The sequence below is a fragment of the Centruroides vittatus genome, unplaced genomic scaffold, assembly GCF_030686945.1.
Source record: "Centruroides vittatus isolate TY-2023 unplaced genomic scaffold, ASM3068694v2 contig_482, whole genome shotgun sequence".
Classification (NCBI taxonomy): Eukaryota; Metazoa; Arthropoda; class Arachnida; order Scorpiones; family Buthidae; genus Centruroides; species Centruroides vittatus.
The window spans coordinates 261,544-278,160 of NW_027122272.1; the positions used below are offsets into that span (position 1 = coordinate 261,544).

Below are 16,617 nucleotides of genomic sequence, written 5' to 3' on the forward strand. Positions count from 1 at the left end.
AGGGTTCGGAATTCCCGGACAGAGAATTCGGTAGAGCGTATGGCCACTTCAAAGGTAAGGTAATGTTGTTGTCGTAAGAGTGCTTCCTCGATAAGAGCCTGTTTTTGTATTAAGGAATAAATTTGTCTTCGATTGGTTTTTGTAATGCGGAGGGTATCATTGAGTAAGGTAGCTTGTGATTGGAGAAGGTGAATGAACTCCTCGGTGGTTCCGGTGGGCTGGGATATCTGCTCATTGAGAGTTTCAATGTCCTCTGAGGTGGCGGTGCCAAATAAATATTTTAAAAGGTTGCCTCCTGCATTAATTAATCCTCGTTTCCTTCGTGTGGAATGACTGTTGAGGGTGACTAAGGTTTTTAGTTCAAGATATTCTGCTTCATATTTACTTAAGGTGGTTTTTAAAAAGGTGAGTTCCTTGACTGATAATGTCCACGTGGTGCGGTGAGATTACCTTGATCTGGATCTTGCACTTGTCATTGGACCAGAGTAATTAGAAGTTGAACGTGTCGTTTTAAAAGATGTAGTTGTTCCGCATACGGTTCGAAAGATATATCTGTGACGAGAACCCAATAGTTGGTCGTCATGAAGAAATTTCCTTTGTGTACGAAAATAACGCCTTTATGTAGGTTATATGCGTCTTCCTTCGGTTCCCGGGCAAGGAAGCAGACTACAGCGGTGATGAGGAAGAACGGGAGAAGGAATCCAGAAGGGAGGACGGGCATAGTTGGTAACTTCCTGGACAAAAGAAGAAGGGAAAATTAGAGATGGCACATATTTCAATTGTCCAACTGTAGTCTTAAATTTAGTTATTAGTTATGAAGGTGGTGTATGTGTGTGGATTTTTCCCGTTCCTTTTAGCTTTCCCGTTTTGTGACTTTAGGCTGAGTGTTATTTCCTCCCTTTGGCGGGCTAGCCTTTCGCTTGGGGATGCGACTTCTTCTAGGAGTTGGGAGGATCCAGGGACGGTCTTCCACTGGTCCTTGACTGCGTAATGCATAGGAATGGGCTGGAGTCGTTTCTTCTGGCTCTTCTCGGGTGGTAGGTTCTATAATTCTCTCTTCACTTTCGGATTCGTCCTCTAATTCTGTTCTCGTTTCGGATTGCGGTTGAATTTCAGCGAGGATGAACTCGTCCCAAGGATCTACATTGGTCATGGAGGGTTGTATGGTTGTAGGTTGTGTTACCGTTGGGCTAGGAGACTGGGTTAACTCCTGGGATCTTTCGAACTCTTGCCTAGCCGTGCAGTGTTTTAGTCGATTGGCATGTACTTGGATTTGTTTTTTCGTTTGTATGTTTTCAATGAGAAAGGTGACAGGACTTAATTTGGATATGATGCGAAATGGGCCTGACCATCTGGGTGCTAACTTTCTTTTTAACCCTTGAGCAAAGACTACTTCGTTGAGGAATACTCGGTCACCTAGCTGATAGGTCGGGATTTTATGGGTTCGGCGATGTATCTTTTGACGTTCTCTGGCTGCGGCTTCGGCATGTTCTTGTGCTAATTGATGGGCGTTAGCCATTCGAAGATGGAGCTCTGATGCGAAGTTATCTTCGACATCGTATTTAGTCCGAGTCGGACGAGTGACAAGGTCAAAGGGGTATAGTGGGTCTCGTCCGTACAGCAGGAAAAATGGACTATCGTTTGTAGAGGCGTGGACGGTAGTGTTATATGCAAATAAGGCGTACGGAATCCACTCATCCCAATCTCGTTGGTCCTTGGCTACGTAGTGGGAAATAATGTCCACAAGTGTTTTATTAAATCTTTCGACTATTCCATTACAAGCAGGGTGATAAGCTGTGGTTAGCAGTCTTTTGATATGAAGCAATTCGCACACTTCCTTAAACATCTTTGAAATTAAATTGGGAGCTCGATCTGTAAGAAGTTGGACGGGCGTTGAATGACGTAAGACGATGTTAATAACGAAGGCTTTGGCGATAGTTTTGCTATGAATGTCGGGTAAAGGTATCGCCTCTGCATATCGGCTAAAATGGTCGACAAAGACCAAGATATATTTGTTTCCGTTCGTTGTAATAGGCAATGGGCCTATAATGTCCATGGCCGTCCGTTCAAATAGGTGAGTTAAGGGAGCGAACAGCTGCAATTCCGCTTCCGCTCGTTTGTCCTTTCTTTTGTGTATAGCGCATCGTTGACATTCTTGGCAATGAGTCCTGGATATCTTTGCTCATGGTTGGCCAATAAAATAAAGTTCGAAGCTTTTGTTGCATTTTGTGGGCTCTCAAATGCCCTCCGACAGGAGTGTCGTGGTACGTATGTAAGATATATGGAATTAGGACGGATGGAATAACTAATTGTTCAAAAAAGTCTCCTCGATTGATAGGTTGTAAATGATAAAGTGCTCCTTCCTCGTCTAAGAAAAATTGCTCCAGTGAGATGTGGATCTGGAGTGGGTTCGTCTTCGAGTTGTTGAATTATAGGACCCCATTTTTTGTCGCGTCTTTGTAAATCTCGGATCTGGGCCTTCGAATAGATAGGGTCGAGTTCTTCAGTCTCCAGAATTTGCCTGATAGGAATTCGGCTTAACGCATCGGCATTTTTATGGCACTCGCCAGCTTTATGTTTTACTTCGAAGTCAAATTCTTGCAAGAATATAATCCAGCGGGCTATTCGAGAATTCGTACTAGAGTCTTTGTTACTCATGAGCCATCTTAATGGGCGGTGATCTGTAAGAATAACGAACTTTCTTCCGTATAAATAGGGCTTGAAATATTTGGTAGCCCAGACAACCGCAAGGCATTCTTTCTCGGTTGTACTATAATTTTTCTCGGCTTTCCGCAATATCCGACTGGCGTAAGCAATCGGCATTTCTCCTCTTTCATCCTCTTGTGATAATACTGCCCCTATGGCCTCATTAGAAGCATCTGTGGCTAACAAGAAAGGCTTGGTAAAATCGGGGGATTTTAAAAGTGGGGCCGAGGTAATAATTTCCTTCAGTCTTTCGAAACTTCCGGTCTTGTTCTTCTCCCCACTGAAATGGACTGTCATTTTTCAATAAATCTGTCAGGGGCTTTGCGATATCTGCATACGATTTTATGTGACGCCGATAATATCCCGTTAACCCTAAAAATGACTTAATATCATGTTTGTTGGCAGGTCTCGGGAAAGTCAATACGCACTGGATTTTGTCGGGATCTGGTCTTATCCCTTCGTCGGACACGTCATGGCCCAAGAATTTAATTCGTCGCTGCAAGAAATGGCACTTCTTTGGTTTTAATTTTAAGCCCGCGGCGGCAAGACGCTGAAAGATTTGCTCGAGTCGGTGGAGATGAGTTTGGAAGTCCGAACTAAAAGTCAAGATATCGTCCATATAGACGAGGCAAGTTTTTCCCTTTAATCCATGAAGAATGAAGTCTGCAGCCCGTTGCCAGGATGCAGGGCTCGCAGCTGGCATCCGATTCCAATGATAATGACCGTCAGGGCTAGAAAACGCAGACTTTTCTTTGTCTCTCAGGGCTAATTGCCAGAACCCCGAAAGGGTGTCCATTGTTGAGAAATATTTTGCCTGGCCCATCAAACTGAGGGCTTCCTGGACCAAGAGCAATGGATATGGGTCTGTCTTGGTAACTTTGTTGAGCTTGCAGTAATCTATTACTAGGCGCCATAGCCCTGGCTCTTTCTTTTTGACCAATAACGCTGGAGCTGACCAGGGTGATTTCGAGTGTGATATTATTCCATGATCTAGTAATTCGTCAATGATTTCGTTCATCTTCTCTCTTTGAGCGTATGGTATTCGATAGGGAGGTTGATATATGGGAGAAGCCTCTCCAGTATTAATTTCGTGCTCCACTACTTGACAATACCCCAAATCATAATCGTGAGTGGCAAAGACTTGTTGATATTTGTATAAAAGGTCTAATAAAGGCTGTTTCTGGTTTTTCCCAATGTGGGACCAGTCGAATAATTGACCGAACTCTTCCTTGGTAAGATTGGAGGTGCTAGATTTGTTGAGAGGACTGGGCATTGTAGGAAGTTTGTCTTCTACTGCCCTCACGAAGATTCCTACCCTTTCGCCTTTCGCCAGTTTTCTCGGTTGAGTGGAGAAGTTGGTTATGCGGACCGGTACTTGTCCGTCTTTCATGGTTTTTGCCAGGATATCAGTCCCTATAACCCCCTCTTGACTACCAGTGGAGGACTCTATAACCCCAATTTGGCCCTTTTTGCTTATTCCTGATACGTTGGCCACCGTAATTATTTCGGATCTCGGGGGAAGGTTACAATCTGCCACCAGACATACCTCTCGAGGTTGTTCGGAATCAAAGGGTTTTTTCTGATCCTTGCTAACTTGGGGTATTGGTCGATTACGAATCGAGTAACCTTTGGATGGGACCTGCGCGACTCTACGAGGTCGTCCTCTCTCTTCTGGCGCTACGATATTGGAGTTGTTTGAATTGGAGGCTTGTCGAAATGGGACTTCCTCCCCTCCTGGGAGGATGAATGTTTCTCTTGCCAGACAAATCGTCAACTGTTTCGCGGTAATAATATCTCTTCCTAAAAGTCCATCACACAAGTGTGTAATCTGATCGTCCACCACATAACACGAGTGAGAAAATTGCAAAGAGCCTATGTCGAATTGAACTTTTATGGCTCCGTAGGTGACTATGCCATGGCCCGTAACACTTTGAAACAGTGTCTCTCCTCTACTCCAGTTCCGTTCTACCGGGGTCACTCTACGTGCTAACGATCGGGATATAAGGGTGACTTTGGCTAGACGAGCCGTACATCCGTTTATGTTGCACGAGAGATTGGGCTCGGACTCCCGGTTGAATGCCCGGATTCTTCCCCTATTTCTGAACCGTAAAGGCATTCCCTTTTGGGAGAGGTATGAGTCTCCAGCGGTCGGCCCTCGCACATTTCGGTATCCTTCCCTTTCAGGAAATTTTCGGTAAGTATCCCTCTTGCGGTTCCGCCAATTTACCTTACTAATTCGCCCATATGTCGGTTTCCTGGGTGGTCGGGAGTTGGCTCTCCTTCTTTCGAGTTGCGACCCCGTGTATATATTTCTAGTCCCATATCGGGGAGCATATGTAGCATCTCGGTTCTCGGTCCTATTTCGATCTAAAGGAGGATATCGGGGCCCTTGGGAGTCGTCATCTAGTCGCCCTCGAACTGGATATTGGGATCGGGACTCGCCATATGCTCTAGGACGCCAGAATCTGGGGTTTCTGCGTGGCAGGTCTCCCTGACTCCTTTCTTGAGTTCCTAATCGTTGTAATTGCTTCTGTATCTCCGCTAAAGTTTCCTTTAATGGCTTAGGAGTTGTACTATTATGGTCCTGCTTCGAATCGGTAGGATTATTTATGCTTCTAACTATTGCTGCGTGATTTTGCCGTTAATTGTTCTATGGTTTCCTCGCTTATAGCTGCCTGTACCGCCTTATCGAACGTATCAGGATCACGTGACATCACGGGTCTCTTTATACAATCATTTAATCCGTGGAGAAATTGCACTAATAATCTTTCGTCTCGTTCCTTTTGTTGACATCTTCTAATAACTTCCCTTTCGTGAGCGTCCCCGCTAGTTTGTTCTACCATTGTGTCCATTGCTAAGGTTTGTAAGCGAACCGCATAGGTTTGCACATCCTCATCTCGCACTTGAACGCAGGCATGAAATTTTTGCAATCGTAACGACATGGGCACCCTCTCAAATCTCTTCATCATTAGTCTTTTGAATTCGTCATAGGTTTCGACCTCCTTCATCTTTGCATCCTTCCACGCAAAATCTCGGGCTATCCCCGTTACCTTTAGTTTTGCGATTCCCAGACACTGGGCTTTAGTCCAACCCGTTAGTTTTGCGATTTCGTCTAAGGACTCGAAGAAATCAGCGACCTTAAGCCCCTCTATTTCTCCCGCAAAGGAGGGTATTAATAGAATTATGCCCCCTAATCCGCCTGCTGCCGTACTTCCTGCCGTTTCTCCTCGCGCTCGGCCTTCACCTCTGGTCTCCATCTTAATTTAAATTTCTGCCAAAAAAGTGATCCCACTTCTGACACCACTGTGACCAGAGGGTCGGGGTCTCTTTGACCCCTCGTCAGGATGTGACACCACCGAGTCGGTCAAGACTCGGAAATCGCGACGCAGAGGGTTTTCGTCCGCGCGTGAGCGGGTACGTTCGCGGTAGAGGTGGAGGTAGGAGAACCGAGGAAGTGAGTCACTCAAGACACCGGCTAAATAACAAGGCTAATTTTAATAAGGGAGTATAACAAAAGTACAATAAGACGCATCGCTAATACGGATGTATTTCTAGATACGCGGAGAGAGAGAGTTTACAAACGCTTCGCGAGTTGATAAATACCTTAGAGCAGTGTTTCCCAACGTGGGGCCCACGCCCCACAAGGGGGCAATTTGATTGTTAAGGGGGGCAATTCGAAACTCGTCCAGAGTTTAAGTTAACCGTATAGCTGCTGTACGCCATATTTATTGTAAATATTGATTTAAGTTAGTTTTAATTTTCTTCGTTTTCCTTTCCTTCTAGAACTTTCCTTTATAACCCTTTTCCCTTGGGGTGGGATTAACAATTCTGGGAACCACTGAGAACAAAGAGATGAACAAGGCCCTGAGGCTGGTGAAAGAGGAGAAAAAACATTCTTTGCCCAGACCTCGAGGTGGGCAGACGTGATTTGTGGTGTTCTAGGTCGTGTTTGGCAATGACTGGAAAGTGCAAGAGACTTTGATGAAAGGATTGTGTTTTATCGTGGTTACAATAAAACAGTGTGACAATTAAGTGCCAAGAAAAAACTTCAACGAACACGGCAACGAGAGACCTTCCAAAAGAGTTCAACATATATGTTGGGGAGCATAAGAATTTTAGAAAGGCTTAGGTAGGGCATAGCACAAAAAAGGTTGGGAAACACTGCCTTAGAGAGTCTTGGAGTCGGCGTCAGGTATCCTTCCGATAATACGATCCACGGAGAATCACGATTTGAAGGAACAGTTCACAAGATAATCCGCACTATGGTCTTGGTATAAATCCACAAGGGTCTTGGTTCGGAAGATGGCGGGAAGAGTCCGGATTATTGTCCCGATAACTAAACGACGACTGACGGGTTCGTCATCGTTCGTTCGTTTTATTTTTTCACTCGGGTTTTTTCCATGAGGGTCGGGTGTCCAATACGTAAATTTCTTCGAAAAGTTCCTGGTGGCATATGTTCCGAGGATGGGTCATCCTCAACGAGGAAGCAAGTTCGTGGGAAATACTTTTTTATGGGTTTCCAACTGATCTTGTGATAAAAATGGTGGAGAAAAAAAATTCAAAGTTTTGATTGAACACCTTCGTCCTTTCGCCCGTCACACAAACAATGTGAGACAAATACCACAGTAAAAACATCTTTTCTGTGCCTTTTCCTTTTTTAATGTAAAAATAGTATATAGCTTATGTTCATCTGAAAGGAATAAGTTTTTCAACAGCAAAAAATAATTTTTAAAATTGGTTCATATAGATTCTGAGATTACCTCCAGCAAACCAACATTATCACTTTTTAATTAGTATTGTTATAGCTAACTTTTATGTTGAACAATTCTAGGACATTCAAATAGACTAACTCTTCAATTTCCTGTTTTTCAAATTTTTAAAGCAATTATACAAGGTGATTCAAGTCACAGAAATTTTAAAAAATTAATAACTCACAAACTATTTACAGTAAGATGATGTGGTTTTCACAGAAGTCCTTAGAATGAAGCAGGGTTTTTTTTAGGTGTAATAAAAATTTTAGTACCAAAATAGTTACATTTCTTGCCATAGATGGCACTTGATAAGGTTACATAATTTGTGAAGTTGTTACTAGAGCTTACACTAAGAATATTTTTAGTTTTTTATTCTTACTTTAACAAATTTACAAATGATTTGAGATTTTTACAGCATCATCTATGGCAAGAAATGTAACTATTTTGGTACTAAAATTTTTATTACACCTAAAAAAAACCCTGCTTCATTCCAAGGATTTCTGTGAAAACCGCATCATCTTATTCTAAATAGTTTAAAGTTATTAATTTTTAAAAATTTCAGTTACTTTTGAATCACACTGTAAATGTTAATGTATTTCAATAAATTTGTAATGGTAATTCTAGTTAATTTTAAGAAATATTGAAAACAATTTAATAAGCCATAACTGATTTGTTTAACAACTAAATGAAGTTATTATTATAAGTATTACTTTATTTTTTTGTATAAGTTCCTATATACAGTTTCAATATGCTTTCTATTTATTATTATTTTTTTCCTTACTTTTTATTTTTGACTATAAAGGATTGTCAAAAATGTTTTTTTTTTTTTTCTTTTTGTATTCTTTGTCATAAGTTCCTTTGTTTCATTTAAATATTCTATTTGTTCTGTTTTATGTATTTTTGTTTTTATAACTTTGTGAGAATAACCCACGAGAAAGCTACAATTTTAACTTGAAATTACAAACTCTTTAAACATTTCTTCCTTTGTCTAAATTTACCAAGAATGTGCTTAAAAAGCATTAAAAACAATCCTCTGCATGCCACTAACATATTTATTCAACATCACAATTTTTCCTAAAATTATCACAGACATGTATATGCATGCTCTTCCTTATTTCTCTGTAACATGCCTTTATGTAACAATAAAACATGAATGTTTTAATAAATAAAAATTGAATGTTTTTTATTATATATTTTATTTCAACAAGGATTTATGAAACCAAGATAACAAAGAACAAGAAGTAATTGTAAAAGTAAAAAATTAAAAAAAAAATTACATTTAGCCAAAAAATATTTTAATGTTATTCACTTTTATGAAAATAACTTTTTAAAAAACAATCAACTGATTTATCTGAGCGTAACATTCTTACTCTAGATACAAAATATTCAGAGACTGAAAAGTTTTGTGTTTTGAATCTATGCGAGTTTTATTATAGACAAAGCAAATTTTAATTAATTGTTTATGATTCTTGCTTAACTTCCTGTTACTTCAGGTATATTTCACATTTATTTCCTATTAATTTTCTTTGATAATATTCTTAGATATATTCTTATATTTATTTGCTTTGATATTGATATTTATATACAGGGTGGGCCAACGAAAACGAAACGGCAGAGTGTTCGTGTTCGTCCAAGCAAATCGCTCGGACAGGTCGATTTTATTCTCGAGGGGACATCTTATGCAATAAAGTTTTTGCAAATCTGAATATTAACTAAACAAACATTTTTTTTCAAAATAAATGTTTGCTTAGTTAATACAAAATAAATGAGTTTTTAAAATTTTTTGTCGTCTGTTGTATTCAGAATCGCAAAAACTTTATTGCAAAAGATGTCCCCTCAAGAATAAAATCGACCTGTCCGAGCAATTTGCTTGGACGAACACAAACACTCTGCCGTTTTGTTTTCGTTGGCCCACCCTGTATATGTTTTATTTCTGTTAATACTGCTCTAAACTCATTACTTACAGTAACTGGCTTGAGATGTGTATATTGTAGTGTTGATTTCTTCAACTGCCAATCTAAACTTTGATTTAATTCCATTATCATTTTCTCATTAGATTCAGACTTTTGTTAAGTCTGAAGTTAAACAAGTTATTAAGAATAGTTAATAAATTGCAAATCAAATTACTGGTAACTTTCCTGTTCACATCACATAGCCTCCTATGAAAGATAGAGATCTATGGATCTAAATAAAAAGGCAGTAACATATAAAATATGTTTTTAAAATCAGAGTACTTGAGTGTTTGTTTATTAATCAATTTAAAAAAAAATAGTTTTGTTTGAAATATATTGTAAATTAAAAATGTTAAAAACTATGTTTAAAATTTTATTATTTATAATTTAATAATTAAAATTTATAAATAAAATTAACTTCTTAAGTTGTAAATGTATACTTTCAATAAATGTACATTAAACATATTTACATTTTAAACTAAAAGTGCATTGTAAAATATACTTGTTGAATATAATTAAATTTTATATAGCATACCTCTAATTTAGCTGCTTCTTTAGCATGGCAATCATATATCCAAATATCTATTAAGTATTTTGACAAATGCAATAACTTTTCATATGATTTTGTTTCTTTAAATACTCCTTGATAAGATTTTAAGGGACTGCAAATAAATTAAATGTTAAACATAATGTAGATATACAGTATATACACACATACACAGGTTTATATATTATACATAAAAAATATCAATGCATCATTTTATTATAAAGAATTTCATTAATGATTTTTCTTCATTTTGTTTATTTGACACAGAAGTGTGGCAAATAAATTTAGAATATTTAGAAGAATTTAAAATATATTCTTATAATGCAAAGAAAATAACTTTTATTCTGCATGTAAAAATTCAAATTAACTCACTAGATCAGGTTTGCCAAAGTGGTCAATATAGCATTATTCGGGAGGGGGGTCGACTGAAAAATTGAAACTAAAAATCACAAATATAACTACAGATATTATTATGTTTTTGAATATTGTTTCAATGAATTTAATAGTAAAGCTACCTGTCAACATGTAAAATGGATATAGATCAAGTCGCACAGGACAAACAGAAATTGCCAAGTCCATACTCCAGTTCTTACTTACATAGCACATGTCAATCATCTACAGCATTCATAAGCTTGTGTCTGATTCGCAGTACGCTGACATTATTAGCACCTCTACAGCCATTTTTAAGCCACTGTTCATTTAATTTTAGTATTTCACATATATACAATAAATGTAAAAAATATAAAATTAAAAGAAATGTATTAAAATAGTAAGAGTTGTTTTTTTTTTTTTTTTTTGCTTGCAACACAAACTTTTTGGTGGGGGTCGATGTGAGGTTTCGAGAAGTTGTAGGGAGTCAATGATCAAAAATGTTTGGCAACCCCTGCACTAGATTCATTTGTGAGAGGTTTAAAGAATAGCATATAAAGTTAGTTTAACTATACCAATGAAAATAATCAGTGAATGGCAATTGTATATACAGTAGACTCTTCCATATCCAAACTAATATGGGCAGGCATGATCTAGATATAAAAATCTGGATAAGGGAGTGTGATAATTTTTAAATAAAACTAACATATATATCTATTGTATTTATAAGAAATGTTTGACTTTGATGCTTATTTTTGATAATTAATTTTTAAAGTATTGTACTAAAGTTGTTTGTTTTGTTCTCAATTTACTTATGAGCTGCTATATCACACCAATGCCTCATTATTATCACATCAACAGTGGTTGATGCATTGTGCACTTCTAGAAATAAAGGTGACTTTAATTTTTAAAACAACACTGCAGTATGGAAAGGTAAGATTCAGAGTAGTGTACAATATTTTCAAAAATTTTTAGTTGCCTTTGATCAGTCTGGGCAAGGAAGATTCCATTAGATTTTGATGATTTTGGTGTCAAAATGCTCAGTGAAATCCTGAAATGTGCATAAATTACTTTTTGGAATTTATAGTTGACTCAGAGAAAAAGATATATTCAAAAAACAAAAGTATCAACTTTCACCTCTTTGATGCTTAATAACAAAAAAGTATTTTGACATTTTTGGGTGCTGTTTTTTGGAATATAAAGACACAAAGTTGCTTCGTATTTTTGCAGAGTTTGATGAATTTCAGTTAAACTACGAAAAAATTATCCAAGTTCAAAGAAAAAGGAACCAGATTTATGTCCCTCATCCCCACCAGATGGCGCCATGTTACCTAGCTTTTCAATTGCCTCTGTTGTAACTGCATGCCTGCGCCAATACAGATTTAAACAAATTGTCATTTCCTTTCATCAACATGTCAGCAGTTATGCTCAACTCCTTCCTCTCATCCCAATGGAAATTTTCAATTTTTATATAACTGTTTCAAATATATGTTTTTTAGTCGTGTCAAGCAACTCATTGATGTTAAGTTTCAGAGAAGTTCCCTCAGTCAAGACTAGACATAATCTCAAACACTGCTGCTTTTAACAAATGACTCTAATTTATCCAGGACTTTTCCTGCTTGAATATGAAATGATTTTATTTTATTTCTTATTTTTCAATTTAATTTATTTACTTACTTTAGTTTACTTTAATTTCTTTATTATACTTTTCTTTTTTATCTGTACTTTTCATCAAATGTTTTGTTTTATGAACAATAAATCCCTTATAATCTTTCATTTGAGACATATTACTGCTCAAACTGCTCACCCAGGCTAACTACATCAATAAACATCGTTTTGCATTTCTCAAAGTGACCTATCTAGTATATAATTTCAATAAATTAGTTATTTATACCTGGCCTAATTATTAACTTAAACAATTTTTCACTTTGAAATACAAATACAGAATTTTAATATATTTCTACTTTGCACACATTTTTTCTTGGTGATCAAATATGAAAGCCCATATTCATCAGTATCTTCATTCAACAGTAATGCAAACTTAGTAACTAACTTTATAAACCTTCTAATGAACTAATCTCACTTATTTAAATACAAAAAATAGAAAACAAATAAAGCAACGACATTCCTGGCTGTTAAAAGTTATTTTTTAATAGAATCTCATATATTATTAATTATAATAAAAGAAGGCAGAAGGCTTAATTTTGAAAGTATGGATGATTTTTAAAAAGTATTGCAAATGCCAATAATAATTAAAATTTTCATTAAGTCCAACCCCACCTGAGATATGATACATGACCTCCTCTATCTCCCCACCCTCTTGAACTTTAACTACCAATAATATCAATGTTTCCTTTATACAAGTTACCATGCCAAATTTCATTTCTTAATCTTTAACCTCCATCATTAAATGAAATACATGCCAACACACACATGGATGTAAAAATTTTATAAAATTCTATTAATAAAATTTAAAAACACATTTAATTACTTTAGATCATGATACATACCATTGTGGTTCACTGCCATCCCACACTTTTAATATCACCAAATCATCATTGACTACATTAACATTTACAATCTGAAAATATCAAGCATATTTACTTTTTTAACAACAACATAATGTAGATTCTAAATTACAAGCATACCCAGACTTACAGAAGGCTTAACTCCAGAATGTCTGTAAATTGAAAATGTCTAAGTCAAAGCAATGTATGAGGATTAGCTGAAAATTAATGCATACTTGCTCATAACTTTCAAATGAAAACAGATATTCAAATGAAACAAAAAATGTATAAAAGTACATTTTATTGGCTACAAAAACATAATGTTTCTACAGCTACTGTGTCTTCACCTACAGTTTTTCCTTACACTTTGATGCTGTGTAGGTTTGTTTTTTCTTAAAATGATCAAACTATCCCCTACTTGTACTGAATGTAACATCTTTAGCTGTCTCTCCTACTTTTAGTTTGGAGATCATTAAATAAACTTTGCATTTTACTTTGAATAACAGCCTAACTCCAAGCCGTATATATATATTTTTTCCTGTTTGAGCATCAATCATATCATCCACACCATCAAAAATTCCTTCATATCTGTAACTAAATAATCTCTTCTCCTAATCAGAGTGGTGATGACTGGGTTGGCACATTTAACTTCTTTAAGAATTTTATGTTTATTTTTGATAATGATGTTCCCTGTGGAGCAAGAGAAGTCAAATCTTTAGCCTTTCACTGACTGTGATACATCTTTACCCCTGAAATTAATTGTATTCAGTTTAATATCCAATGCAATAGCCTTAGGACTTTTCTTGTTACCTCTATTTGCCAGTTTTAATAAGCTATTGCATTTTCAATTTAAGAAGAAAACAGCTTGTCATTTTGTGATCATTACATCTCTATAACTGTCAATCCTAGTCAGTGTTGCCAAATCTCTAAAGTATTTTAAAAAAACTACCAAAACCAAAACTGCTAGATTTGAGCACATAAAGTTGTCTATACTTTTGTTAGGATGAAATCATTATTAGTAGAGTGAGTATACACTGCGGGCCATTAAAGCTGCAACACCAAGAAGGACACACAATCATTTCAACTTTTGCAAGATTATGGGAGAACATGTAAATGATTAGCAGTATAGCACAAATACAAATGATGTGTGCCAGTAATGCACCTTAGAAGCAGGGTAAGAGAAGAGAACTAAAAGCCAGTTTTAAGTACTGGAATTATTTTCTCTCATTGTACTTGTGCATGGACAGCTTAAGTATGCCTCCATGAAGAATACAGCACATTTTTGATTTTTAAAGTTGGAGAATCGTGGTCATTGTAACTGCAGATTATCCTTCCAAAAATACCACAGAAAAAGATTGAAAATAACAATAATAAGACCTATGTTATGAATCTCCATATTGGTCCAGCACCTGGTGTTATGGTATGAGATGTCATTTCATTTCAGTCACACTTGTGCCTAGTATGCATTCCCAGTACAGTGAATGCCCATCATCACATTTCTGAGGTGCTGGAGCATGTTTTTGTCCTTTATCTCCAGAGCCTGCCTGGGGCCATTTATTAACAGGACAATGCATGACCTCATATGTTATATAGAATCTAACAATTTCTCAATTGCATCCAAGTTCTGTTTCTTTCTTAGCTCATGTGGTTACCAGACTTTTCATCTGTTGAACATATATGGTTCAAGATCTCACAATGACAAACATGCTACAGACAACCTGCAGCAGATTAACTTTGACAAGATATCAAAACAGTATGGATTGACATAACCCAGGCACACATCTAACATCTAGTCCTCTCTATGCTGGACTGTGTAGCAGCAGTTATTACTACTCTGGTAGCTGCACAAGACACAGTCATTTCACCTGTTCCAAAAGTTATCTGTGTAATACATACGGGTTTGGTAGCTTTTATCCTTCTTGGTGTTGCAATTTTAATGGCCAGCAGTGTAGTTTATATTGTACTATAGTAGAAATAATATGCTGTGCAGGCAGCAGCAAATAGCATGTGCAAAATGTATATAACTTGAAAGTAAGTATTATAACTTCAGGATATGGTTTCAATTTAAAGAATATGTAAGTGCATGTGCATTTAAGTCAAGTGTATGCAAGTCCATAGTATGCCTGTATTTTAGATTTTAAAATTTCTAACAAAAAAACTATATACTTTTATTCCTATGTTTACAATTCACAAATTATAAGCAATTAAAAAATTCAGAAAGAATTGAATATTATAATAGTCAACACACAAAATTTAAATCTAATTTAACATATTTTCAAAACAATTTATTTTTAAAATGATTGATATCAGTTTATCTAACCTGTATTTTGTAAACATTATTTATTTTTTTTCAAAAACTTATAATTTATTTCTAAAATGAAGAAAAACTTTGACCAAGTATATAAAATAATACAATCAATCTCAATTCTCAATGACATTATTGAATACCAGGGCTCCAATTGCATTCATAGTCCTATTCACAACAGTGATATGGATCTAACACAGTACACAGAATGCACAGACACTATCAAGCCACCTTGGTTTGGAAGGAGCTCCATGGTAAGCACCTTAATGATCTCAGCCAGAATCATGTTGACAGAACTGCATTAAACTGCTGGCTGACTCATGGATGCCTCTTTAGAGAAAGAGAAAAGGGTTCATGATTGTCATATAAAACTAGATCATAAATACAAAAAAACTACAGAAAACATATTCTAAAAGACATAACACTTACAGACACCATGTAGGAAGTGCCACATCATGAAAAAACCCATATATCACATTATATACAAGGGTTATTTTTTTTCAACCTCCACTAACACATGAAAAAAAATTGGAAGTATGTGAGACAAGGACAAAGTGCACACCTAGTGAATAGTATATTACCTCACCACTTAGTGTTGTGTCAAGCTATTTAAACATTTGCTACTCCCCAGTAAACATGTAAACATGATGCCACCAATCCAGTCTCCTGCCAACTGTGAAGTATGAGCAGTAATTTGATTTCTACAGGCTGAAGGGCTGAACTGGAGGTGAAATTCATTGAAGGATATGTAATGTGTATGGTGAGAACCTCATGAGCTATGGATGTGTGCATGAATGGTGCAGGAAATTCAAAGATGTGACAACGTACATGATGAGGATGGTCAAGGGAGGAAGTGTGTGATGACTGACAATTTGGTGGACAAAGTGGATCAACTGGTGCGAGAAAGGCGTTGGTTCATGATTTCTGAGCTCAGTGAAGAGTTTCCTCAAATTTCAAGGTCCTCACTGTATACTGCTGACTGACAGTGTTAAAGGTTGGCTGAATGGCCTGGTGGCAACGTTCTTTGACATAGGTATACAAAAGCTGGTGTCACGGTATGATGTCTGCCTGAACCAAGAAGGCAATTATGTGGAAAAATAGGTGAAGACTGTAACTACCTTCTACAAATAAAGTGGTTTTGTACTTCATTCTTGTTTTTTTTATTCTGGGTTGGTGGAGGTTGAAAAAAAATAACCCTCGTATGATTGAAAGCATTTAATGCAAACTGACTACTTATACCAACCTAACCAAATAGCAAATTCAATGTATCAAGAGCTTGCACACAAATATAAACTTCTACACACCCAGGAGCCAAAATGCAAATACACATCTCAGACAGCCAAAGAAAAAAAAAAATCCATAGATATCTTGAAACATTAGCACTTCACAACAGCAAACTATAGAAGACTGCCATACTAAACATCTGACACACAGTTAGGAAATTCTTAAACAAAAATACAAACACAACCAGCATGTAAAC

The 16,617-nt window shown here is 36.6% G+C and overlaps 1 protein-coding gene across 1 annotated transcript in view; it reads right to left on the reverse strand.

Annotated features, from left to right (window-relative positions):
• Nucleotides 1-16,617, reverse strand: part of LOC136977897 (protection of telomeres protein 1-like) — a 48,059-nt gene that overhangs the window by 19,706 nt on the left and 11,736 nt on the right. The window contains exons 4-5 of the mRNA XM_067273487.1: nt 12,836-12,906; nt 9,945-10,071 (exon numbers count right to left, since the gene is read on the reverse strand). Of these exons, the coding sequence (XP_067129588.1) occupies nt 9,945-10,071; nt 12,836-12,906 (198 nt within the window). The remainder of the gene's footprint in view (nt 1-9,944; nt 10,072-12,835; nt 12,907-16,617) is intronic.